General features: G+C 47.1%; 1 protein-coding gene and 1 pseudogene across 2 annotated transcripts in view; both read right to left on the bottom strand.

Moving 5' to 3' along the window:
- The window catches only part of PPP2R1A (protein phosphatase 2 scaffold subunit Aalpha), a 39866-nt gene extending 13952 nt beyond the window's left edge, over positions 1-25914 (bottom strand). Inside the window, exons 1-6 of one of the 2 annotated variants that reach the window (XM_025421397.3) lie at positions 25737-25914; positions 12018-12108; positions 7573-7673; positions 3225-3457; positions 2150-2297; positions 1873-2028 (exon numbers count right to left, since the gene is read on the bottom strand). In XM_025421397.3, the coding sequence (XP_025277182.1) occupies positions 1873-2028; positions 2150-2297; positions 3225-3457; positions 7573-7673; positions 12018-12108; positions 25737-25814 (807 nt within the window). In that variant the 5' untranslated portion in view covers positions 25815-25914. The remainder of the gene's footprint in view (positions 1-1872; positions 2029-2149; positions 2298-3224; positions 3458-7572; positions 7674-12017; positions 12109-25736) is intronic. The other variant, XM_025421398.3, reaches the window with a different exon arrangement.
- Positions 12393-12760, bottom strand: LOC125754859 (40S ribosomal protein S27-like; annotated as a pseudogene).
- Positions 25915-26646: the final 732 nt, after the last annotated feature.

The following is a 26646-nucleotide window of genomic DNA, read 5'->3' on the forward strand; positions in this document are numbered from 1 at the left end:
CCTGATGGGCCCAACGCTACCTGAGGCAAATGTTGCCCGTTAGACACTCAACAGACATTTACTAAGTGTCTCCTGGGCACCAGACATTGCTTAAATCTAAAATCCTTGCCTTTGTTGAGCTTTTATCTAAAACCCAATGTAGGGCAGCCCGGGTGGCTCAGCGGTTTAGTGCTGCCTTCAGCCCAGGGTGTGATCCTGGGGACCCGGGATCGAGTCCCATGTCGGGCTCCCTGTATGGAGCCTGCTTCTTCCTCTGCCTGTGTCTCTGCCTCTGTCTCTCTCTGTCACTCATAAATATATAAATAAAATCTTTTAAAAAATAAAATAAAATGAAACCCAATGTAATCCCGTTCATGCTGTCCAGAAGCCAAGGATGGAAGAATTGTCTTTAACCATGGTACTGAGCCTCCTGGGAACAGTTTCACAGGAACATCAATGGTCCCAGGAAATGTCATCCTGAGGCTCTGAGTCCTTCCAGCGAACATGATGGAAATAAGCACACTTATGGGAACATGGAGCCACAGGGTGGAGTGGCTCCCATGGCTCAAACCCCGAGCTTCTCTCCAGCTTTCTCTCACACGGGGACCTTAAGAGGAAGCCCTGGTGTGTGCTCTCTCTCACACTGGCTTTGGACTCCCAGGACCCCACACACATGCCGTCCTTTTGCTGGAACACAGTCCTACCCCAGCTCTCACCCATCTGTCTTCTAAAACTAGCTGTAGCACCATCTCCTCTTCTCAATGCCCCATGCAGGTTTGTCAGATTGGCACTGACAGTTTCCATCTAGCTCTGTGGACCTTCCTCTTCAGGCTACCTGCTCTGTGGAGGCTAGGAATGTGCTGAATCCACTGAATCCCCAGCACTCATAAGAGGGCCGGTGATCAATAAACATGATGACAGGATACGCAAACTTGGGTCTCTGTGGAAAGAGCACTGTCTTGGGACCTTGTCCCTGTCCTGTCTGCCTGGTGATGTCACTCTGACCAAAGTTTTGAGCTGTGCAACAGGCTGAACTACTGAGCCTCCAAAATTGGTATATTACAGTCCTAACCCCTCAGTACCTTAGAAAGTGACTGTATTTGAAGACTGGATTTTGAAAGAAGTAATTTAGGTGGCCCTAACCCAAAATAATTGGAATTCTTATAAGAGGGGGAAGGTTAGGACACAGGTGTGGCAGAGGGGAGACCATGTGAAGATGCAGGAAAAGAACATCTACAAGCCAAGGAAATAAGTCTTGGAGGGGCACCTGGGTAGCTCAGTCGGTTAAGTGCTGGAGTACTGGTTTTGGCCCAGGTCATGATCTCAGGGTCCTGGGATTGAGCCCCTTGGTGGGCTCTGTGCTCAGTGTGGAGTCTGCTTGTCCTCTCCCTCTGCTCCCCTGACCCTGCGCTCTCAATAAATAAATAAATTAATTAATTAATTTAAAAGGGAGATCTTGCCTGGAAAAACCATCCCAGCTGACGTTTTAATTTCAAACTTCTAGCCTCCAGAACAGCAAGGGAACAAAGTACCATCCAGTCTGTGGTACTTTGTTATGGCAGCCCCCAAAACTAACACAGGCCAGGTCTTTTCTTTTGTAAAAGGAGCTGTTCGATTATGATGAAAGCACACACATACTACCATTCTCTGCTCCCAGAGCTCTCCACAGAACAACCTGGCCTCAGAATCCTTCCCTACACAGCATTTTAGGTTGCCACTATTACTCAACAAGCATGGGCATTATGAAGTGAGACCCAGCCAGATGATCAGAGATCTTATTGCTCAAACATCTGATAATCTGTTTAACTAAGACCCCAGCTCCTATGTGTGGCACCATCCCTACCCCTCTGAGGGCCTCAGTTTCCCGATTTGTGAGTTGTTAACAATCCTCACTTCTGTGAACTTGTCGGCCACCATGTATCGGACACGCCATGACTTGTCCTCAGCAGCCTGGCGAAGGGTGGGCATCACCAGGGCTTCCAGATCTTCCTGGGGCAGTAGCTGGGCGATGTTCACACATGCCTCCACTGCCAACAGTCGCACTGAGTCCTAGGGAGAGGATCAGAGCAGGGTTAGGACACCAGAGGCCCATTAGCTCTGGGACTCCCTCTTAGATACAGGGTCTACCAGGGGAAGGGGATGGAGTAGGCGGCTGGGGAGCAGAACCCACCTGCTCGTCAGAGGCCAGGTTGGAAAACATGGGGATGATCTCACTCTTGACATTGTCCAGTTCCAGCACCTTGGCAAATTCCCCCAGTTTGGAGGCTGCGGCCCGCCGCACCATGGGGGTGTCATCTGAGCACAGGTTCCGGAAGTACCTAGGAGTTGGAAGTGGGACTCAGGAGGAGGAATGCCTAGGATCCCACAGCAGCATGGAGAGGCAGTGAGGAGAAAGCACAGACTAATCATGCAAGTCTGGCTTTGCCTGAGTGACCATGGTCAAGCAACAAGCTCTCTTAAGTCTTCCCAGGCCTATAAAAAGCTAATGGTGATTGTTCCCACCGCACAAGGTCATGATGAGATTTAAATGAGATAACGTGTATAAAAGCAGATCTATACATTGTTAGGCCCAGTGAATGGCAGGTGCTGACCCTATAAAGTTGTTGAGCTAAGATGTTGGTCAGGAGTCCCTCAAAGGTTTTAATTTTACTTTTCAGGAGTGTGGGGGAATGCATGCATGCACATACGCATGCAGATCTCTAAGCACATGTGGGCAGCTTTAAGCCAATATTCTGTCCTGTGTAAGAGCTCAGGGCCTTGGCTTTCAGCTCAACAGTCTGTGGAGTTGGTGAGTAAAAACAGTGCAGAGTGGGGGAACACGTACTAATGGGAAGTTTTAAACCATTAAGTTTTTTAATTTTCATTCACTGTTCCTGGAGGTGAGCCTTACATACAAGGAATTCTCTGGGGTATCAAGCCTAAGGGCAAGAGGGTGGAGCAAGCAGCCAAACTTCACCAGTGTATCTGTGCAGGTTCTGGACCAGCGGCAGGTCTAAGATGGTAACGTCACAGGGTGGGGTGCTTTTATGGGCCAGAGTCTGTTGTAAGCACTTTATATGTGGTAATTCTTGTAAATCCTCACAATGCCCAAAGGGAGAAAGGAGCTATCATTTCTTCATTTCCTAAATGGACAAGAGGCTGTGTCTGGATCAGCCCTGGGCACACAGGCTCTCTAAGGCACGGGTGTGGGAGTGGGGGCAGAGCCTGAGAGAAGGGGTCCAAGCTGAGGGGAGGCTGAGACTCACTGTCGAAGTTCTGCCTTGACGGCACTGGACACGCGGGGGTAGCAAACAGAGAAGAGGCCACAAGCCGAGGTGCGGGAGGTGAACCAGTCGCCACCCGCCAGCCGCTTCACCAGTGGCACGAAGTGGGCCTCGAGGTCAGAGGGTGAGTGCTCATGCGAGATGGCCCGCAAGGACTCCACTGCCTTGTCCCGCACCACCGTCTCCTCCACCGTGGCCAGCGACTCCAGGGGTGGCTGCAGCACATAGTACAAGGTCACAGCAGGTCTCCTCCCCACTACCCCAGCCTTGACCCCCACCCCATGCCCTTTATAGCTCATCTCTTCTGAGAAACCTTCTGTGACCTCTCCATCCCAGCCTTCACCCAGCAGGCCTTCCTGAAGAGCCCTAACAAAGAACATCACAAAGAGGTCCTTGAAGGAGCTTCACTGGGGGCCATGAACCTCACAATTATACACATCGCTTTCTGAGCAGAAGGCCACAGCTGTCATTAGTTGCTCACAGTGCACAAATTGTGGATACTGACTGGAACATCTCTTTGCGAGATGTTCTAAGCAGGGTCACTGTGTCACACAACTTGGGATGGGGGAGGGGACAACGCTGGCTCTGTGAAGCAGGTCCCATGACAGTCTTCATTTTACAGAAGTGGAAGCTGAGGCAGATAAGTTCAGTAACTTGCCCACGCTAGCGCTAGCTCCAAGCCAGGATCCAAACCAGGCCACCTAGCTCCTGAGCTTGCAAAGGGTTGAAAGCATGGCTGTGGCTTCTGAGAGGTGACTGCCCCCAGGAGCTCACGTGACTTAGGAACCTGGGGCTCGGACTGCAAGGCCTTGAGGAGTTGTGCTCCTATAGGGACATTGGACTGGCTTATCACTACGTCCCCAGAGCCCAGCAGAGCTCCTCAGGCAGGGCGGGAACTCAACCATTAGACTGTAAAAAGAGAGTCTTAAGTGATTCCAGTCTGTTCAAATGAAAGTGTGAAAGTCTGCAGTCTGAAGTCCAGTATGGCCTGACATGTGCAGAAGGCTGGAAATCATACCTGGAAATGGCTCCAGGGCCCAGGCAGGCAACAAAATGGAGCAAGGAGCAAAGGTGGTGGGTGGGGACAATGGAAAGAGGCAGAAACTGTGGCAACTAGCCTCAGGAGGACAGCTGCTTCCCAGCTCCCTCAGCTGCCACCACAGGAAAACACAGCTGGTAAAAGCAAATTGTTTTCCAAAAGCAGCCAAAAGGGCCAGTTGTGTATATGCCAAAAATCTCATTTAACATGTGCTACACCATGAACACTGAAGCCATTATGCTGCTTGAAATAAGGCAGTCAGAAATGGTCACTCGTTGTAGGATTTATTTATATGTAGATCCTAAAGTTACCATATTCATAGACACATAAAGTAGAATGGCAGGCCCCAGGGGCAAGGGAGAAGAAAATATGGGAAATTACTGGTTGATGGGGACAATTTCAGTTTAGGAAGAGGTTAGGTGGCGGTGATGGTTGCACCACAATGTGAATATACCTAATGCCACAAAACTACACTTAAAACTGGCTAAATTTGTATATTTAACCACAATAAAAATAAACCAAAAAAAAAAAAATCTCATTTACAAAAGATTGACAATGATTCAAAAGGAAAATGTTAACACTAGGCCACCAAGTGTGTGGCCTCTGTCATAATACCATGCTATCATAGGGTTCCTGATTCTGGACTGGCTCATGGAGTATGGCCGAAGGTGGTGTCACTAGGCTACCATAGGAACTGTTCCTCCTCATTCTGGGGTTTTCTGCTTCCCAGGCTGGCATATGGGATGTGGGTACTCAATCAGTATGTGATGAGTGATTCTGGGTGGAGCTTAACCTGTTCCATTCAGAGAGAGTAACTGGTCATAATAGAGGCCTGGGGACCAAAGCCAAGCAGTGTTTAGGTCACATGATGGTGTCTGCCCTAGTGGGTTGCTATAGACTATGGTTCTCACAGCGAGGTCTGGACCACAACAGGATCACCCAGAAGACCAGGCTCAGCACAAATAAAAAAAATCAGTGTGGGGCCCAGAAAGATGCAGGTCTAGGAAACTTCAAGTACTGCTTTCCCACAATGAAAAGCTATACTGGGGGGCCTCTCTATGAAGGAGAGAGGGTAGAGTTCTCAAACCCAGAGAAGATACAGGGGAGGGGGGAGGTGTGAACCTCCTAAAATCACTGTACTTTTAGGAGAGGCTCTAGAGTTTTCATCAGATATTCAAAGGGATCCACAATTCCAAAAGGGTTAAAAGTTGTGGATACAGAATCAATCCTTGTGCTGTAGCTACATGGATCCCTATGAAATTAACTCCATTTCACCTCTACTGAGAACAAGGGCTGGGATTGGCTCTGACACACCTCTGGGTTCCCAAGGCCCATAGCTGGTACTCATGTTTGTGGAATGAACAAACTGCACAGTAGCCATTTTCCATTTCTCTTTGTCAAAATCCAGATCCACTGCCACCTCCTCCAGGAAGCCTTCACTGACAGCTCCCCCATCCCATCTGAAACAGGTGAAGGGCTTCCTCCAGGTTCTAAGGTCCCCCAGCTTCTCTCTTATCCAGCTCTAATCAGCCTGTAGAGCAACTGAGAGCCCCATGGGAGGGTAGTAGAAAGGAGCAGCAGTGGTTAAGAGGCAGGGGACTGGGTTCAAATCCTGACGGTCTCTTCTCAGCTCAGTCAATTCTCGTAAACCAGACCTTGAGCCTGTTTCCTCATCTGTGAACTGGGGCTGGTACGAGTATGTATATCACAGGGTCACTGAGGGACATGACAGGTGACTGTGTGGAAGGTACCTACAGGTACCAAGGAGCACTAGCATTCGGACCTGGGACCTGGCCTCTGGGTTTCCAGTGCTCCCTGGACCAGGGCCCTCAGGATGTGTCTGCCAGCTGTTGTGAACATCATGAACACCAGCCCCAGAGGCCTTGTGACTCTCCCTCAAAGTAAGTGTGGGATGACCCTGACCTTGTAAGGGAAGGACTCCAGGGTTCCAGTCCTGCTCCCCAGCAAGCCTGAGTCTTATACCACCTGAGGGCCCAAGGGACCCTTGTTAAAGCTACAGGATCAGCGTTTTCTGTTCCCAAGTCCTTTGAGGTGCTGCTGAAAGCCACAAATTCTCTCAGAAAAACTGATAAATGTTAGGGCTTGCAGAAAGTTTCATGGGACACACAGGACCCTTTTCAGGCTGGTCCCCAGACCTCATCATGTTCCTTGTGTTAAACAGCCCTAATCTGTGTAAAATGTAGGAAATGATCACATTTGCATACAATTGTCTACGTATACATACACATCAATTATACACGCACACACAGATGAAAGCTGACAGACTAGAATTTAATGACAATTATCCAATTTCTTCAGACCTAATACTGCTTGGAAGAAAAGTTACCATATCTGCTCAAACCCCAAATTCCTCCAATTTTAAGAAGTGCCATTATTTCACACAATGCAAGGAGGAAGAAGGCTGCTAATGAAAAGTGTTAAGGCATCATTAAGCGCAGATGTCAAATATAAAGCTGTATCTTTAGAAACCATGACATACAGAATTATTGGGGCAGGGGTGAGGGGAGGGAAGCAGGTTGTAGCAGTGGCCGCTGGCTCTGAGGAACAATGAAAACCAGGGGACTGGGAAAGCCCTGAGGCTTCTCCTTCCCAGATCACAGGACTGGACTCTTTCCCTGGTGACAATGGAATTCTCCTTTCTCTTCTCACAAATAGCAGTTACTATTAATATCTGACCCATCTTTGTGTCCCTAGCCATCACCAAGCACAGGGGTGCATAGGCAGGCACCTAGAATCCCAACTCTGCTACTGACTGTGAGGCCTTGACCAAGACACTTAACCTCTCAGATGCCCAGTGGCTCATCTACAAAATAGAAATGTCTCTACCCCAAAGGGTGAACATGACTTCAAAACATACAGCTTAATGACACTGGCAGCTAACACCTGATGGTACTTGCCATGTGCCAACGGCTTAAATTAATTTTTTGGGGGGGCTTAAATTAATTATAAAGATGTTTTAATGACTCCCATTTTACGGATGAGTAAAGTTTAACAGAGAGGTTAAGTAACTCTTACAAGTCACACAGCAAAGAAGTGGTAGTACTCAGATGGCTTCCACACCCAGAGCCCTATATGTACAGTGCCAGGTAGGGCCTGGCACTGGTCAGGCATACCCAGCTAACAGGAAGGTAAACAAGTACATCTTTGGTATTGCTATATGAATGCCACTACTAATCTGCTGGATTAAAGAGAATGTCCAAGGCTTGCCTGTTCCTTGAAGGTGACCCCCAAACGGGTGGGCAAGGGGACCTCCCTGCCTCCCAGACTCACCAGCAGGCAGTGGACGTACTCGGGGCCTCCCACCAGCGTGGTGAAGGTTCCCAGCTGTTCCGCCAGGGCCAAGAGGACCTCATCCTCATCGTAGATGGTATCTGGGGAACCAAGACAGACTCTGTTATAGCCCCACCCCAAAGCTGACCCAAGATTCTGGGTAACCCAAGCTGGGAGCAAGCAGGCTCCATTCTGTAAGCACTCAGTCTCTCCACCCTCTACTTGAGCTGGTACACAGATCGGAGATGCAGACTTGGGTCAGGAACAGAGCACCAAAGGCCGCCTTCTGCCCTTCACTAGGTGAGGGACACTGGGGGAGTGAAACCAGTCTGCAAACCCACTTCTGCACCTGCACGCACTTCTCTGAGGGAGAATTACAGAGGAGCACACAAAACCATGCATATAGGCACAGAGCCTGGTCAATGGGGGCTTTTCGCTTTGGTTCAGCTTCTTTCTTCAGCACTGCCCTCTATGCCAAGAATTAATTTTTCTCTTTAGCCTGAGAAATTCTCCATCCTTCTAGACTCAGTTCAGATTTCCTGACCAGACCAGAGCACATCCTTTCTCTACACTCCCCTCAACCCCAAGTCACCTTTATGAGAGTCCTTATATTTGGAGTCCAGGACTGGCTCTTCTCTGTACCCCAGTTTCTGCTAGAGATGAGCACAGTAGTTCAGTCCAGGTGTGCTAAAAGAACGGATGACTATGTAAAGACAGAGCTGCTGAGTCCTAATGCTCAACCCAAAGGCCTTTTTCAACTGCTGACCCATATGGCAGAAGATGCTTCCAGTAGGAACTGCTGACTGCTATGGCAGAAGACGCTAGCATCCCTGGCCTCTATGCTGGCATTTCAACTTTCTGAGATTAAGCCAAGCATACAGCAACCCAGCCAGGCATCCCAGGCCCCCCTGCAGCTGGAATGCCAAGTGACCATGCTCTGGTCAATGCTACTTCTATTCACACGTTCAAGCTCTGAGTCGCTTCCTCACCACCACCCTCTAAGCTCTTGGGGCTGTCATCATCTTCCTCATCTTGGGGTGGTTCTCTGCTCTCTCTTGGCTGAGTGTATGGCCATTCACTTCACCTGTGAGTCTGTTTTCTCACCCTACATCCCAACAGAGCTGTGTGAAACCAAAGTGAAGTGATGTTTTCTATGAGGAGCTCAGCATGGGGCCTGGCCCAAGTCAGTGCTTCAGAGAACACAGGCTAGCATGGCTCCAGGGCCACCAGGCCTGGGTCCTTCTTAGCCTCAGTTTCCCTGGCCCTCTCTATACATAGTTAACCTCACCTGGTATTCAACTCAGTATGCGGTCCAGACTCCTTGGTGAAGCCATGTTCCTGGAAAGCCAAATCGGAAGGAACTGCCAGCACTTTGTATTTTCATGGTCCCCACCTCTACAGAACAGCCTTCCCAGTCTCCCTGTTCTAGACTCAAAGGCTTAGGGTCACCTCCTCCCCACTGCTCTAAGGCTGACCTGTTGACCTTCCACTTCAGTATCACTCTGACGACCATCTCTTGCTGGGTCACTGTAACTGCTTCCTAACTGGTTTTTCTGCTTCTACCCTGGCCCCCAAACCACTCAGCCTCCTCCCAGAATCCTGAGTGATTCTTTAAATCATGACATTTCCCTACCCCAATCTTCCAATGGTTTCTGAGAAACATGAATTAAAATCTAGACTCCATATATCATGATCCCACATTATGTGGCCACTGTACTAATCTCCAATTCACATCTTCCCTCTAACACTCTGTCCATCCTGCTCCTGCCTCTCCCCGTACTTGGAACATTCTTCTCCTAAAGTCCTATAAAGTAGGTGCCATTCAGGTCACACCCCCAGGAAGATTTGCCCTGACCACTAGTAGGAATCTCTCTTACCGTTATTCCCACTTTCTCTCTCTAGCCTCAACACTACCTATTTCCCTGAAAAGGAGCTCCATGAAGACAAACTTTGATTTGTTCTCCATCTCACAGCACATAGTGGTGTGCATTAGATATTTATGAAATATGCAACAAATGGCCTACATCAAAGTATTTTTTTAACTGTACCATGTATCAGCTTAAATGAACCCAGATCTTTTAAATAGAAAAAATACTCTTTCTTGAACTTGAAGAAATGCCATGGCCACAACTAAAGGCAGGTATCAAGCCACTCTCCTCTGCCTCAGGGAACCTGCCTTCATATACCTTCCCAACAAAACCACAAGGTGTTTAAGACAAATCCAGGACTTCTGGGGATACTTTTCACCAGTGTTTGCCTAGGTACAGGTCTTTAAATGGCAAGTGACTTTTTAGCCACCAGCACACATAAGTGATTTGACTCACCTTGGAACGCATCCACATCTCACTATGGCCAAAAATTACCAACACTGGTTTCTAACACAGTGAGACATCAGGCAGTAATTTTCCCCTCATAACACTGTGAATGTTCCATAGGCCTGAGCTCAGAGAGGGCTTTCATCTTGTTCTATCTGAAACAGTAGCATCTTTTCTGAAAGATGCAATGTATCTATTGCTATTTTGAATATTTTGCAATGGGTAAAGCCAAAGCAAAGAAAATCTGCCATCACTTAAGGACAGCAGCCCAAAGAAATCTGTCTTGAAAAGTCACTAAATCTTAACAATGGAGGATTCCCATTTCACGTAAGAAATGAAGCACATCATAGCTGGGACAAAACCAGGCAGCCCAACCCCACAGTCTGTGTTCTCAGCCACTGACCCCAAGCTGGCTGCCTCTGCTATTTTTTTGCCCATCTCACCCTGCTGTGTGCACAGGAGGTTATTTTCTACATCTTGGCCACCCACCCTCCAGCAGCTATCTGCCTTCACCTACAGGATTAATCCCAGACTGCTGCCTGGCACTCAGGACTGGCAAACCCACCACCCTACCACCCACCTGTCCCTGTGCCTCTTCCCCATCCAATCACCATGTTCAATGTTGCCTCCATTTGTTGTTTACTCCTGCCAGTTCCCTCCCCAGCTGCCTTCCCCACTACTTCACTATAGAGGGACCAGCAGCACACACTGAGCATTTTCTACAGACCCAGCTCTGTGTGGAACACTTAATCCTCAGCAACCCTATAAACTAGGTCCTCCTCTACTTCTTGACAGATAAGGGACCTGTGAGGCTAGGGGAAATGGAGTAGCTTACACAGCTGTGTCCCACTAACTACTTTACCTACTTTATTACACTTCCTGTGCCCTAGCTATTCCACCTCAGCACTTGAGAGCTCCCACGTCTTGCCCAATTCACCCATGGAAGCCACCCGGTTTGGGTCACCTGCTCAGCGTCCCATGTATCCCCACTCCTCGTGTGGCATGCCCAAGCAGATAAGCCTGTGCTCCTCAGTCATTAGCCGTGTCACTGTGGGCAAGTCCCTGTACCTTTGCAGGCCTTCATGTCTCCACATGTCAAAAGAAGGAACAATAATCTCCGCTCCCTTCCTCCCCAGCATCTCCATTACACCCCAATGACAGGATCAGATAGGAGTCTCACTAGTGACTAAGACTTCAGCTGCAATTTCAACTACTATAAAGTAGTAATAGGAATAGTGGGAGCAGAGGACTTACTACTAACTGGTGGACTGGTGTGCATTAGATACTGTGCCAAGTGCTTTGCACACATCTTCAGTCAGGAGTGCATGGGGTAAGGCAGTCTAAATGCTAACACTTAGGAGCTCTTCCCATATGCTGAGCACCGTGTGAGCACTTTACATAGCATCTTATTTAATCTTCGTATCAGGTTGTTCTATTAAGCCTATCTCACACATGAAGAATCAGAGGCAGGCAGCTGTGAAATACCTCGTCCAAGGTCACAAAGCTAGAAAGTGGTGGAGCCTGGATTAGCCTGGATTTGAACCAAGGTCACCAGGACCCTGAGTCATTAACCAGTGCTGTAAAGTCTGCAGCTAGCATGACTAGAGTCACCTCCTCACTGTAGGCAAATGCACTCCTTCTCCTCTTCATCCTCAGTGTCCTACAACCTTCATCCTCAGTGTCTTCCCCACCTTAAGGAAACGTTGTGAAATTAACACAGGGAACAATGCTGATGTGCACTTACTGAGCACAGTAAGGACCATGAGCTAACCCAATCCTCAGGAGAGGGTTTAGAGCACCTCCTGGCACAAGGCAGGCAGAGGACAAACATCAGCAACTACTACCGTTACTTAATGCTCACATCAATGCTACATAGCACATGCATGTTTATCTGTACTTTATATGTAAACACTGTAAGGAACAGTTAGGTTAAGTAACTCACAAGATACCAGCTTCTGTTAGTGCTGTGATTCAAACCTGGCTCTATCTGCCTGCAGAACCCTTTCATCAATCCTGCCCCCACCCCACCATGCTTGGCACAGGGTGGATACTCACAATCTTAAATCCCCAACAGGAACCACCCTCCAGGTGTCCCCACTCCACTTGGGCCCCAGAAGTCCACCTCCTTACCTGTTAGAAAGGGCAGGAGCTCGCTGCGGGTCCTTTCCACCCCAAGGGCCAGGGCGATGGTGGACAGTTTCTTGATGCTGTTGAGACGAAGCTAATGAGAGAACAAGAAAAGCAGAGGAGTATGTTAGCAAGTCCAGACTTAGGGGTACGTGACAGCTCTGGATCCAGGCAGCTTCTGGAAGCCTCATGTGGGTAAGGATGTGGAAGAGTAACTTGGCACACGCCTACCAAGTGACAAGAGTCAATAAATTACAATGGTAGCAGCAGCCTCAGCAAAAGTACTTACTGAGTCTTACTGAGCAGACAACCACTCAGTGGTGCTTTCCTTTTTTTTTTTTTTTTTTTTTTAATCCAAAATCTGTTTATTGGGATAGTGTCCCACTCATCTTGATTCAGGGAGCTTTTAGTGCTGCTTCCGCCTGAAGGAGCATCCTTCTGTAAGCCTTGCTTTTCCTCCCGTGGGCTGGCAGAGGACAGTAGAACAGCCGACACACCGAACTACCGTCTATGCGTGGCTGAAGACGGTGGTGATTTTGTAGCATCCCCAGTACTTCACATCCATGAAGTAGGAGTTGGGGCTCTGCACCAGGCGCTTCTTCTTGTGCTTCCTCTTCTCCTCTTCCGGGGACAGGTGCAGGAGATCCTTCGCAAGGGGCATGTTCTCGTGGGGAGGTCGTCACCGCCGGAAAGTCAGTGGTGCTTTCCAAGACCACTCTCTAAAACTATATACACTGCACCCCCACACACTTGATCCTCCTCCTCTCTTTGGCCCCCTCTTGCATTCAGCACCACCTGACATACTCCAGTAGGGGCGGCCATGTTCCAGCAAGTTTATTCTGAGCCAGGTCAGAGGCTGGGCACTCACACACATAGGTGCTCTTGACAACCTAGTCGTCAGAATTGTTATAAGCCCCATTCTACTTAGGAGGAAACAGGCTCAGGGAGCAAAGTCCCTTCTAAGGGTCACACGGTACATGGTGTGGGGCAGGGACTGAAACCCAGGACACCAGCTAGCAGTGATAATTGCAGAACAAACAATATTATAACAATGTTGTATATAAACAGGAGTACTATTAGCTGTAGTAATGATAGCACTAGCCTAATGGGTTGACTAGCGACCCCCGGAAGATATGCTCTAGTCCTACCTCCCAGTACTCAAAAATGTGAAAATAGGGACTTTGAGATGTAATTAAAACAGCATCTCATGATGAGATCATCCCAAGTTTAGGGGGAGCCCTTGTGAAACAGAAAAAATGTTTACTGGTATCTGCTCTGCACAGAGCTTCTAAAATCCTCACAATTTCCTAAGTGATAAAAACACTAGGAGTATCTTCTATTCTAATACTTAGTTTATAACCCTGATTCCTAACACAGAGCTCCTTAATCCCTTACAATTTCCCGAGTGATAGCAATGTCTTTCTTTCTAATGAAGCAAATATTGGTGGGCTCCTTGGTGGGGACTGGTCACCAAAAAGACCAAGCCATTTCCAAGTGGCTGGAAATGGAGTTAATAATCAATCCTGCCTCTATGATGACACTTTCATAAAAATCTTCAAAGTACAGGGTTTGAGGAGCTTCCAGATTGGTGAAAACAACCACATACCAGAGAGTAGCACATCCCAACTGTAGAGGAACTGAAGCTCCTGTACTCAGGACCCTTACAGACCTCACCCTATAGCTCCTCATGTGGGTGTTCATTCGAATCCTTTATAATTTTTTTAATTAGATAATAAGCTGAGAGATGTTAAGTTTTTCCCTGAGTTCTGTCAGCTGTTTTGGCAAATATCCAAATCTAAGGACAAGTAAACCTCCAATTTTTAGCCAAATCTGACAGAAGTTGTGGGTAACATGAGGAACCTACTGCCACAGGCATCTGAAGTGGGAGGCAGTCTTGGGAGATACAGCCCTTAATCTGTGGGGTCAGTACTGACTCTGGTTAGTGCTAGAACTGAAACGAATTATAAGACATCCAGCTGGTATTGCAGAGAATTGCTTGGCATGGGAAAAACCTTACATGTGGTGTCAGAAGTGTTGAGTGTGGTAGTGATTTGAGAGTCAAGGAGACACACAGGAGTGCAAGTTTTCTCTACACAGCCAATGATCGTATTTTTATGAGACAGAAAAGAAGACATGGAGACACATGGAGGGGAAGGCCAAGTGAAGATGGAGGGAGAGATCAAGGAGATGCATCCACACAAGCTAAGGAGCATCAAGAATTGCCAGCAGCCACCAAAAGCTAAGAAAGAGGCATGAAACCAATTTTCTTCACAGACTCCAGAACTGTGAGAATAATTTTTGTTACATTAAGCCACCAAATGAGTGGTGATCTGTTTTGGCACCCAGGACTCTAACGCATTTGGCTAACACAGGATAAGTCTCACATGAAGCACTTAGGTGTTAGGACCTCTCTCGATCCTCTCACTCCTAGGGAAGTTAGCATCCAACACCCCCCTTCATGTGGAGACAGGCTCAGAGAGGCAGACACATGCCAAAGTGAGCACTGAGAGAGTTGGGACCCAGATGCTTTGATGTCACAGTCCACTGGCAATGGAAATCCTTACTGGTTTCTCCAGCTCAATGGTGCGGCCTCTCATCCAGGCTCATTGGGCTGCAGCAAAATGAAGTGAAGTTATGCATGTGGGAGTGGAAGGAAACACCCCTGTGAGTAAGCCACATTGCTGGGCAGAGCGGACACCTTCTTCCCGGAAGGAAAGGCACAAGGAGGGATGGGGCTCCCTCAGCCAGTTCTCTTCCTAAAGAGGTCTGTGAGTGACTGGTATCCTACATTAGTTCCTTGGTCCATGGGTTTAAAAATCTGAGATCACAGACAATAATGTGATCTAAGGAAATGCTATGGTGGCCTCTCCTCTCAGAAAAACGCACTCACATTTCTCCTACAATGTCACTGGGTTTTTGGGTTTAACATGGTCCAAACATTCCCCTCTCTGGCAGCAATGAATCAAGAGATTAAGTATTCTGAGGTCCAAATCATACTTAGCCAAAAAATAAAACACATATAGAGACAGACCAATGGAAACATAATAAATGAAATATGATGAACATTAAAAGTTAATGAATAGAGGTGGTAAATATAAACCTTTTCTGTAAATTGCCAAAACTACATATTTTCAGCATGTGGGGCCACACCATCTCTATCCTAACTATTCAACTGTGCCCTGGCACAAAGGCAGCCACAGAGCCAGACAATATGCAAACCAACAGGAAGAGCTGTGTTCCAGCCAAACTGCATTTCCTTTTGGAGGCCATGGGCTGAATCTGGTTCACGGGTTGTAGTCTGCTGGCCCTTGTACAAGTCTTTAAATGTTCTGTAGGTTTGAAGTTTTCCATAATAAAATACTGGGGGGAATACTGACTTAGTTGCCTGTTTCCTCCAAGTTGGATCTTTGGATTCTTCTCTAGCTGAGCTAAGGGGAAATGCACACAAGGGCCAGGGCGACAACAGCTGAGCAGCAACAGTGAGATGCTAGCAAGAAATGAGCCTAAGCATAATGCCAGCAACAATAGCTGCTAACATTTATTGCTTGCTTGCTATGTGCTTGACAGTATCCAAGTACTTGATGGGGAAAAGTAACACATTTGATCCTTAGAACTGAGCTCTGAGAGAGGTATTACCTTTTTAAAAAAATATATTTTATTTATTTATTCATGAGAGAGGCAGAGACATAGGCGGAGGGAGAAGCAGGCTCCCTGCTGGGAGCCTGATGGAGGGACTTGATCCTAGGACCCTGGGATCACAATCTGAGTGAGCCAAAGGCAGACACTCAATCACTGAGCTACCCAGGTGCCCCTGAGGTAGGTTTTGTTTTAAGGGTGAGGATACTGATATACAGAGCAGCTGTCATTTGCCAGAAAGCAGCAGACACCAGACTGGAAGCCAGGCACCCAGACTCTTAATCTCAACACCTCTGTAGTTTAGGAAAGATGCCCAAGGGGTGGGCGCATAAGAATCAGGCCATCCCTGCTATGGTGGAGAAGCCCCTTCCCTCCTGCTGTCCCTGGAGAGTCTGGCTTTGGTGTTGTTGAGAATGTCAGCCTGCTTTCTTCAGCACAGACAGCACCATCAACACTCAAGAAAGGCAGCACAGGATGGTGCTCTGGAGCCACATCACTTTGGGTTCGAGGCTAATAAGCAGCTTTACATATTAGCTATGGGATCTTGGGTCACTCTTTGTACCTTTCTGAGCCTCAACTTCCTCACCTGTGAAATGGGGATTATAACATCACCTATCCTCAGAAGGTTACTGTGAGTAGCAAGTGACATAAATTTGACTAACAAAGACAATAATGACAGCTATGATCTCACCCTGTTGACAGCATCCTGATTTTGTTCAGCTGTCAAGAAGGGCACACGTGGCAGCAGGCTAGCTGTCCACTGACTCCTCCTTTACTTTCTCTCATAGCAAAAGAAAAATAGCAAATATTCTCATGGTGCATATACTGTGTGCCAGACACCGTTTTAGGTGCCTTAATGTCTCGTTTGATCCTTGCAACCTCCTGAGGATTCAGGATCACCCATTACACGGCTGAGAAAACAAAGGCACAGGAAGGTTAAGTAACCTCATACTGCTTATAGGTGGCAGAGCCAGGATTAGAACACCAGTCAGCTGGTTCTTAACTGGTACCATCAATTTGTATTTCTGTGTTTTTAATTGTGTGTGTGTGTGTGGGGGGGGGAGACACGGGATGAGTGCCCTTAGCAAGTCTAATAACCAAATTTTGAAATAGAGAACACATGAAACTCTAGAAGTACCTGCAACAGTTGACATCAGATGTGAACAGTTATGATTTCCACAGGCTTTACTAAAACTATACTTTGCTATTGTGATACTACAATTCGTAATAGGAGGAAAGTTAAATTGGAGCTATAGGTTACTGAAAATGAAGATGTTATTTTTCCCATCCAAATTCATGGACCTGTGTTGGAATTCTAGATGGACCTCAGGTTGAGAGCTCCTGCACTGGGTTATGCTGACGCTTAGAACCCCTAGTTTTCAGCTGTGCACATAACCCCCTGGAAGAGACATTTCTGAACTGCCTTTTCATCCAACGTGACCAGGAAATTAATACCCAGCCAGTGAAATCCAAGTGGGAATGCTGGGTGTGACTTCTAGGAAGTATTCTTAAGGGGATCTGCAGTCACACAGCAATCTTTGACCGGCCATAGGGCAGGTCAAAGAACAGCATACTCTGACCCAATTCTGTGATATAATCCTTAACATTGATATAATCCTTGAGCTGCCAAACTGGTCATGGAAGGAAAAAATGAACCCTTAACTTGAAACAACAACTTGTTCGCTGGGTTCTCTGTGCATTCCTGATGGAGCAGCTATGAATAACATCAATAAGAAATCCTTACTGTTCCTTGATCATGGCACAATGCTGGAAGATTATCCTGTACGGATCCCAAAGCAGGTCCCTGTCAGTCACCTATGACATTCCACAGGCATGGTTTTGCAACAGCCACTGTCACTCTGGACTGAGGCTGCCTTTATACCCAGCAGCCCTCAGCACACAGCCCAGTACATGGAGACACAATATCTAAAATCTCACTTCCCACCTATATTCACTATATGCACCTGCAGAAACACTCCTTTTTAAAGCCCATATTTCCGTTGGATCCACAAAGCTTCCCTGACACAAACACATACAGTGTGACCCCAGGGAGCTTCCCTGTTACAAAGGTGTCCAGTATGAGCTACATGCAGTCCACCTTCTCTTCAGAGAGAAATCTGAAGGCCTTGCTATGGCCTCTGAAGCCCAACATAATCTAGCCCCTTCCCCACCAACTCTTACCACCTACTGTCCCCTTACCCCTGGAAATCCTGCCTTAACAGTTTCCTTGACAGTAACCAACAAACTAACAATGCAACACCACTCTCACCCAGCTCTTTGCACTCACTGATGTACTGTCTCCTCAGCCTGAAACACTGTTCCTCCAGACACCTCAGAGCTCCCCCTACTTTACCCAGGCCTCTGCTGGATCCTCACAACTGTCCAGGGAAACAGCACGCCATCACTCTCCACATATATGAACGCTCGCCACTTTCAACACAGACTTCTTTGTTCAGTTTGTCCTTCCTCACCAGGACGTAAGCTTCACAGGGCAGGGACCCTGTCTTCTTCACCCTGTGCCCCAAGAACCCGGGACAGCACCTGCTCAGAGTTAGAGCCCAATAAATATCTGCTGGTTTTTTTTTTTTTTTTAATAAAGGAAATACAGATGTTAATACAAGCAGAGACAAGCATCTGGAGGATATCTGGAGCAATCTTTTTGTTTGGAAAACCTGGTGGCTAGCAATAGGGTGGTGGGTCTGTAACGTAATGTGTGTGCTTTAACAAGGAGCTGGGAATGCCCAGTGAAAGACAGAGTCTATCTCCTATAAAGTCCTGAAGTTTACATATCTTCTTCCTTATTTCACAAAGAATCACTTTTTAAAATGAATATGTGTGTGGGTGTGAAAAACAAAGCACCCACTTGGTAATCATTTAACACTGCTGAAGAGAGAAAATGGGCATTACAACCTGTATTTCTAGATCATTTGAAATTTTTTTTAATTTATTTTTTAAACAACAAATGAGCACATACTCTGGCTTTACCCACTAGCTAAGGGTCCCTGGACAAGTCTGGGCACCTCAGAGCTTCTGTTTCCTCCCAGTAAAATGGGAAATACAACAGGGCAGACCTCATGGGATTGCTGGGATGATCAAATTAAGGAAAACCTAGAGACAGAGCCTGGCAGGCAGCAAACACCTCAGTGTTAGCTGCTATTCTTTACCATTGTTTCTCATGTATTTGGCATTGGGGGGAGGGGGAGTGGGTGGGTCAGTAATCTCTCCACCTTCAGAAATTGCAGCACTAGAGTGAACAGTTCTCACAGCAGTTTGCCTAGCATAATTATTTATGGATATGCCTGTTTCCCTCATTTGGAAGGTGACTTGTCTCTGGGACAATGGTCAGGACTGTTCAACTATTTCCAGTGGTGATTCCTGAACCTAGTATAGGGCTGGGCAAGCTAAAAAAGCGTGAATAGAAATAATTTCAGTGTTTTAAAACTCAACTACAATTCAGAGTACTTATGTGCCAGGTACACAGCTAGGCACTCTACACAGGTTCTCCCTTGTAATTCTTATGACAATGCAAGAGGCAGACCCCAGCCCCACAGTCATCCTAGAGAGAGGTAAGTAAGGCACAGAGAGGGGAATGCAGGCTACCCAGTGAACTGTGGCAGAACCTGCAACTTGAACCCAGTTCTCTGCCATCCTACACAACTCTTTTTAGTTTAAACTCTCAGAGAACCACCTTATTTCTAACTTCTCATTCACCAATTCCCCATGTGTTCCATAAAAAGTCGGAGCTTGGAACTCCATGTTTCTGAGACATATACATGGAGCAAGCTGCTGCAAGATCTTGGATAGTGGTTAGCAACTGCAGGGGCTTTATGCAGAACATCTCACTAACCCACACAACCCAGCCTGTGTGTCTTCCATTCTTTTTTCATTTAACAAGACAATCAAGGCCAGAAGGGCTGAGTAACTTGGAAAGTAGCCAGGCCAGGATTTGAAATCCCACTCTGCTTCCACCCATGGCTGTGTCTCCCTGTGTCACTTCCAGGCCTAGACTTTTTCTGCACAGGGGACTCAGCTTGGTGGTGAGGAGGGCTGCCCTGAAACCTAGTGCCCTTGGCTAATTCCTTGCATCATTACATTACATCTGATATATAACTATTAAAAAATCTTTTAAAGGAAAGTAAATTAGCACCTATCTCAGATGTCTTTGTGAGGACTTTATTAACACATACAAAGTACACATTATGAGGTTGGGCACATAGTAGGGCTTCTAAACCTCAGCATTACTAACATTCAGACCTGGGTTACCTTTGTGGTGGGGGCGGTCCTGTGCATTGTAGGACACCGGTCATCACTCACCTCTCCCCACGGGACCCCAGATGCACTATACCCACCAGCTGTGACAATCAAAAAGATCTCCAGACATTTGTCTCCTGGGGAAAACAACATCACCCCAAGTTGAGAAACAATACTCTAATCATGAAAAGAACAGTCTTTAAAGGAGTGCCTGGGTGGCATAGTTGGTTGGGTGTCCAACTCTTGATTTCAGCTCAGGCCATGATCTCTGGGTCCTGGGATCAAGCCCCATGTTGGGCTCCACACTCAGCAGGGAGTCTGCTTCTCCTTCTCTCTCTTCCCTCTGCCTCCACCTCTGTGTCTCTCCTTGCTATTGCTCATGCATGCGTGTTCTCTCTTAAATAGTGAGAATAGTCTTTAAAAATACTCAAGCACCACCTCTTGACAGACAAAGCCCCCATTATCTCATCACCAACATAACTACTATAGGCCAACACTACTGAACACCTATAACACACCAAGCACTGTTCTAAGGATTTTCCATGTACCATATTACTTAATCCTCACAACCCCCTTACAAATTCCTAAATTACAAAATCACTCCCATCTTATAGATGAGAAAACAGTCTAACAGAAACCTAGCCTCTCAACCAGTGGACCACAGTCTAAGTAATGTGGGGCCCCAAACACATGTGGATATTATAATCCAGCCTCTGCCTCTTACTGACTGGGAAGCCCTTAGGTAAAGGATGCAATCTCTTTGCACATCACTCTCTTAAGTATAAAACAGTAAGATACCACAACAACTGAACAAGGTCATCATTACTGAATGCCTACTTCTAGGCAGCCACTTAACTTGCCAATTCCACTGCATCTTCAAACCTCCATGGCAGATGTTGCTTCCTCATCATTATTCCCACTCCACAGGTGAGGAATCCCAGCCCAGTGAGGAAAAGGAGTTGGTCCAAGGACACACAGGGAATAAACTAGGATTCAAAGCTCAGACATCCTTGACTCTCCCTTCATCACCCAACACATTACATCCTATCCCCAAAAGGACTCCTCTTAACATACCCAGAATCTAACCTCTTCTCCCTACATACATGCCATCAGTCCTAGGTGCTCTGCAATGACAACCCAACAGGTCTATCTGCTCCTGCCCAGCCCCTACTCAACAGCCAAGAGGATCCTTTAGAATTAAGTCAGAACATGTCATTCCTCCACACAAAGCCTTGCAACAGCTCCCCAATCTTACAGAACCCTTTGCTCTGGTCCACAAGCCTTCACTTGATCTCATTCCAGATGAGTCCTCACCTCTCACCACTTTGCCATTCTTTCTGCTTTAGCAACAAAGACCTACACTAAGCATGCTTCCACCTCAGGACCTTTGTACCAACTGTTTGGATTACTTACCCCCTCCCCCATTAATTCTCCCTCATTTCATTCAAGTCCTTGCTCTCTATCACTTCCTCAGAGAATCTTCTCTAACTACCCTATCTAAAAAGCAGCTCAGGGGGCTCAGTTGGTTAAGCAGCTGACTTTGGCTGAGGTCATGATCTGGGTCCTGGGATTGAGACCCACATCTGGCTCAGTGGGGAGACTGCTTCTCCCTGTCCCTCAAATAAATAAAAACTTTAAAAATAAGTGCAATTAAAAAAAAAAAAAGGGATCCCTGGGTGGCGTAGCGGTTTGGCGCCTGCCTTTGGCCCAGGGCGCGATCCTGGAGACCCGGGATCGAATCCCACATCGGGCTTCTGGTGCGTGGAGCCTGCTTCTCCCTCTGCCTGTGTCTCTGCCTCTCTCTCTTTCTCTCTGTGTGACTATCATAAATAAATAAAAATTTAAAAAAAAAAAAAAAAAAAAAAAAGGCAACCCTGGGCTTGCTCTAGTCCCTGCCTTATTTTCCTAGTAAGCAATTACTGCCACTGACTTCACATTCTTGATCTACTGTCTGCCTCCTCTACTAGAACGTAAGCCCCATGAAGGTGGCAGCTTTGCCATTTTACTCCCTGCTGTATTCTAGCATTTAAAACAGTCTGACACATTGGAGGTGCTGAACAAGTATATGCTGAGCAAATGAATCAAGACTAGAGGATTCTAAATTCCATGTTCTTTCTAGTATCCGAGATTGTCTCATTAAAGACCAATTAAGTTATCTGGCATATGGATATAGTCAGCCAGTTTCTGTCCACCCCAAATTCTATTCTCTCCTCAGGTCTTATACTTCCTCTGGGAACCTTTCCTGGATCCTCCACTTCCCAGCTCCATGAATTTGGCCAAGTTACTAACTATGCTGTGCTTCAGCTTCCTCATCAGGAAAATGCAGGTACCCACAGGACCTACTTCAGAGGGTGGTTGTGAGAATTCAGTAAGCTTGTAAATATACTTCCCTTTGTAGCAGTTAGCTTAGAGCAGGGACCCAACAGATGCCAGTTATTATTTATTCAACCCTTTCTGGGCTCCTCTATTCTGAGGTCTATAGTGAGCCACTAAGTCCTGAGAGATGAATCAGAGCCAAGCCGCATCCTCAGAAAGCCCATACACATGGGCACAGTGTGAGAGTGGGCAGTCTGAGATTTTTGTCTCTGATTCTTATGAAAATATTCAAACTCCTTTTAAACACAGATTTGTATGTACCTGCATGAAAAGATATGGAAGAAATACTAAGTGAAAAGTGCAAGTTGTAAAACAAAATATTTAGTGTTTAAAAAAAATAAAAACCCGCTAGCTTGCTTCTTCGATATATGAATAGAGCATGAGCTAGAGTCAGCATACTCCAATAGAAATAATGAAGGCCAAAAAGAAAAAAAAAAAAAGAAAAAAAAATATAATGCAGACAATAAATGCATGTAAGTGTATATTTTCTGGTAACATTAAAAAAAAACAACAAGCAAGCAAAATTAATCTTTTTCATTCAACCCAATATAACATTTTTATTATTTTAATGGGTAATCAAGATAAAAAGCTTCACTGAAATGTTTAATACCCTCCATAATGTCTCTGAAATCTAGTAATGTATTATACTTATAAGCATATCTCAACTCAAACTAGCCACATTTTATGTGTTCAACAGCCACATATAGAGAGTGGCTAGCACAGTGAACAGCACATACCTACCAGGATTTGTAAGGACCTCATTACATAGGCTACTTTGGGGGTGGAGGTAGGGGGGAAGAGAGGATAGGATTTAATACAGAGGTGGTTCAAGTCGAGTTTTCATATTTTGTTTAATTATCTATTTTTCAGGATCCCTGGGTGTCTCAGCAGTTTAGCGCCGCCTTTGGCCCAGGGCGTGATCCTAGAGTCCTGGGATTGAGTCCCACATCAGGCTCCCTGCATGGAGCCTGCTTCTCTCTCTGCCTGTGTCTCTGCCTCTCTCTCTCTCTCTCTGTCTCTCATGAATAAATAAATAAAATCTTAAAAAAAAAAAAAAAAAGGTTGGCATCCTCTTTCCTGTAAAGAACTAGGTGGTAAATATTTTAGGCGTTAAGGGGCCAAAACTTGTCTCTGTTGCAACTACTCAATTCTACCCTATTGTTTCACAGAGCAGCCATGGATAATATGTAAATGGAAGAGTCTGTGTTTTCAATAACACTCTATTAAAAAAATAAAAAGGCAAAGGGCCACCCTTGGCCATTTGCCAATCCCTGTGATGAGGGATAGAAGCAGAAATATGTTCATTTTTAGCCCAGAAGGCTGACCTAGAGCTGCATAGTTTCAATAAGGACAAAAAACCTGTTTGCTACATTCTTAAAGAGTGCCTCTATATCTCACCAATAGTTAATACCAGAGAAATCTTGTGAAATTAGTTTTACAATTAGAAATTCGAAAACATTTATGATCTAATACTCCCTCCACATCCCTTGCCCCTTGAGCACCATGCATATAACCACTGGCTTCATACAGAAGTACAGCTCTTTCTATCCACAGGTCCTCATGCTACTTAAACTTGTTAAGCTGTACCATAAAACATCTCAAAAACTTTCTTAACCACTGTGCTCAATGATCTGGCAACACCTAGTTTAAGTGACTGCTCACAAGTTCCCTCTGAGTCATAGTCCCTTTTATCTTCATCTCCTGACACCCAACAGCTCATTCCTTTGGCTCCTGTCACACTGGTTTCCTGCAGTTCTCAGAGCATGCATTACATATTCCTGCTGCAGGACTTTTGCGCTTGCTTCCTTTACCTGGAATGCTATTCCCCCAGATATCTATGAGGCCTGCTTCTCATTCACATTTCTGCTAAAATGTCCCCTTCTCAATAAGGCCTTGCCTAGTCATTCTAAACTTGTGTAACATTCTCCCGTCCTCTCCATCCCTGCTTCATTTTTCTCCAAAGCATTTATTGCCATCTTACATGGTATACATTTTAACTTAATTGTCTTATTGTCTGTTTCTCCACAGGCAACATAAAAGTTGTAGGAGTCCAGGAGTTCTTGTCCACCTTGTTCCTTTTTGTATACATGTGCCTAAAACAATGCACTACCTAGAGCTGAGGCCCAATAAATACTGATTCACCATCACAATACCCTGTTTCCTTCCCACATCTCACAACTGTTAATAATCTATTCAGCTGTTTCACATCTGCCTCTTGTATAACAACTGGTGTCACCATTATCACCATAACTGACATGGGGCAGGTGTTTATTGAACAAATGAATTCATACAAGAGCCCTATGAACCAGATAATTACCTCCATCTGAGAGAAGAGGAAAGCCAGGGCCAAGAGGATTAACAAACTTGCCCATGTCAATTAGCAAGAAGTACAGCAGCAGCCTGTCTGACTCCAGAATCAGTGATCTACCTCGAACTTCAGAGGCTGGGCCTAATGCAATCCGCTCAATTTCATAAACAGAAAAATGGAAGCTCCTATAAAGGAATGGGACCTCTTCCATTACTACTCCCAATAATTGCAGCTAACATTTATTGGACCCTTATAACAATTAGGCACCGTTCTATTTTACTTGCAGTATTAACTCGTCCAGGCCATCACAACCACCCAGGGAGGCCGGAACTATTATTAGCCTACATTGCAGAGAAAACAGGCCCAGAGCGATGAAGTAATTTGCACAAGGTCACACGGCGGGTGGGAGGTAGGGCCGGGGTGGGCAAACCGTGGAGTCCTCAGTCTTCTCAGCCCTTCACCAGAAATGTGCTAGGCTGTTTAGTCAACTGCCCACCGCAGCCCGGCAGGGCCCCAGAAGGCGGGAGAATCTCTATCTCGAAATCCGTGCTTAAATTTGGCCAGTTGCTCTCGTGGGAATGGGGTGTTCTCGCCGCACCTCCCCTCGTGGATTCTACACCAAAACTGAAAAGGGAGGGAGAGCAGGAATTGGAAGGGCAGCCGTCACCGCTCAAGCCCCATTCCGAGAGTTTACCCCACGGCGCTGAGGCCCAGCCGCCAGAACACAGTAAGGAGAAAACGTACCCGAGCCCCCACACACCGGGGGCCCCTCCCCCACTCGGAATAGGCCGCGCGCCCCATCCCCAAGAGGCCATTCTGGGGCCGCCGCCAATCACCGAGCCCTTCCCTCCGCCCCACCCAGTGGCCTGACCCCCTCCCCAGTCGCAGCTTCCCAGGACCCGGGCCGCCGCGCGCACTTGGCAGGCCCGGGCGCCTCCAGGCTGGCCTGCCTCCCGCCCTCCAGTGGGCCAACACCCAATCCCGGGCGCCCTCTCATCCAGTCCAGGGACATGGAAACGTGAAAGCCGGACGCTGATTGGCCGCCTCCCCCTTCCGCCACTCCTAGCGAACACTGAGCCTTCTCCGCGAGGGCCGTCCGTGCCCCCATTACCTCTTCCTGTAATTCCCCAAGACCCCCGTAGCCTCCGGACCTGAACATCCTCGTTGCGAAGCTCGTCTATCAACACTGCGATGGGGTAGAGCGAATCGTCGCCGTCGGCGGCCGCCATCTTGGTTCCGTCCCGTTCCTGTCAGACTGCAGCCGGCGCCGTGCTGAAACCGGGGCAGGAAGGGTAGGGCTGGGCAGAGGACGGAAGACGAGCGTGGGGTCGCCTGAGCCACTTTACAGGGGCTGCCCCACGGTCATTGGCCGCGCGACGCCCGCATTTCGTTGGTCCGGATAAATGAAGCCCCGCCCACTGCCCATTTGCCATTGGTTGAAGGGACGAAGTCGGCGGTCTCAGTATAGCAGAGAGGGGAAGGAAACGGAAGTACGCGGTATCTTAGCGACCAAGATTGTACCCGCCTACGTCGCCGCTAACGACGAGGGAGACGAGCAGTTGTACCTAACCAATAAATGGAGGGATTCAGAGGAAGCAAAGACTGCCCTCTGGCCGGTCCAGCACAAAGCTTCTGTGCATGCGTCGCTTGGAGTGCGTGACGTCATGTGAGGACCCGGACAGTCTGCAAGTTTTGGCTTGTGAGGCAGTGGTCCTGGTTCCTGGTGGACGTACTGCCGGCAACTCTGTGAGGGAGGAGATGGGAATGAGCCTTAGGTTTTTGCCTTATTATGCGGAGGCCCCCCGAAGGTTGGTGACTTGCCTTACTCTCTCGATGAAACTCAAGCCCTTCAGGCTGATAGTCAAGGCCCTTGTGAATCTGGTTCCTAAACCGTACTTAGGCGCATCTTCCACTTCTCGTTTTACACTTCAGTGGCCCTGAAAAATTAGAGCCCTCGCAGTACATCATGCTTTTTCACGTCAAACAGCATTTGTCCAAAACATCCCTTTCCTTGGAGAGCAGATCTCTGCATAAATGTCTCCCGTTCACTGCCGTCCAGCC

Source organism: Canis lupus, chromosome 1 (genome assembly GCF_003254725.2).
Source record: "Canis lupus dingo isolate Sandy chromosome 1, ASM325472v2, whole genome shotgun sequence".
Lineage (NCBI taxonomy): Eukaryota > Metazoa > Chordata > Mammalia > Carnivora > Canidae > Canis > Canis lupus.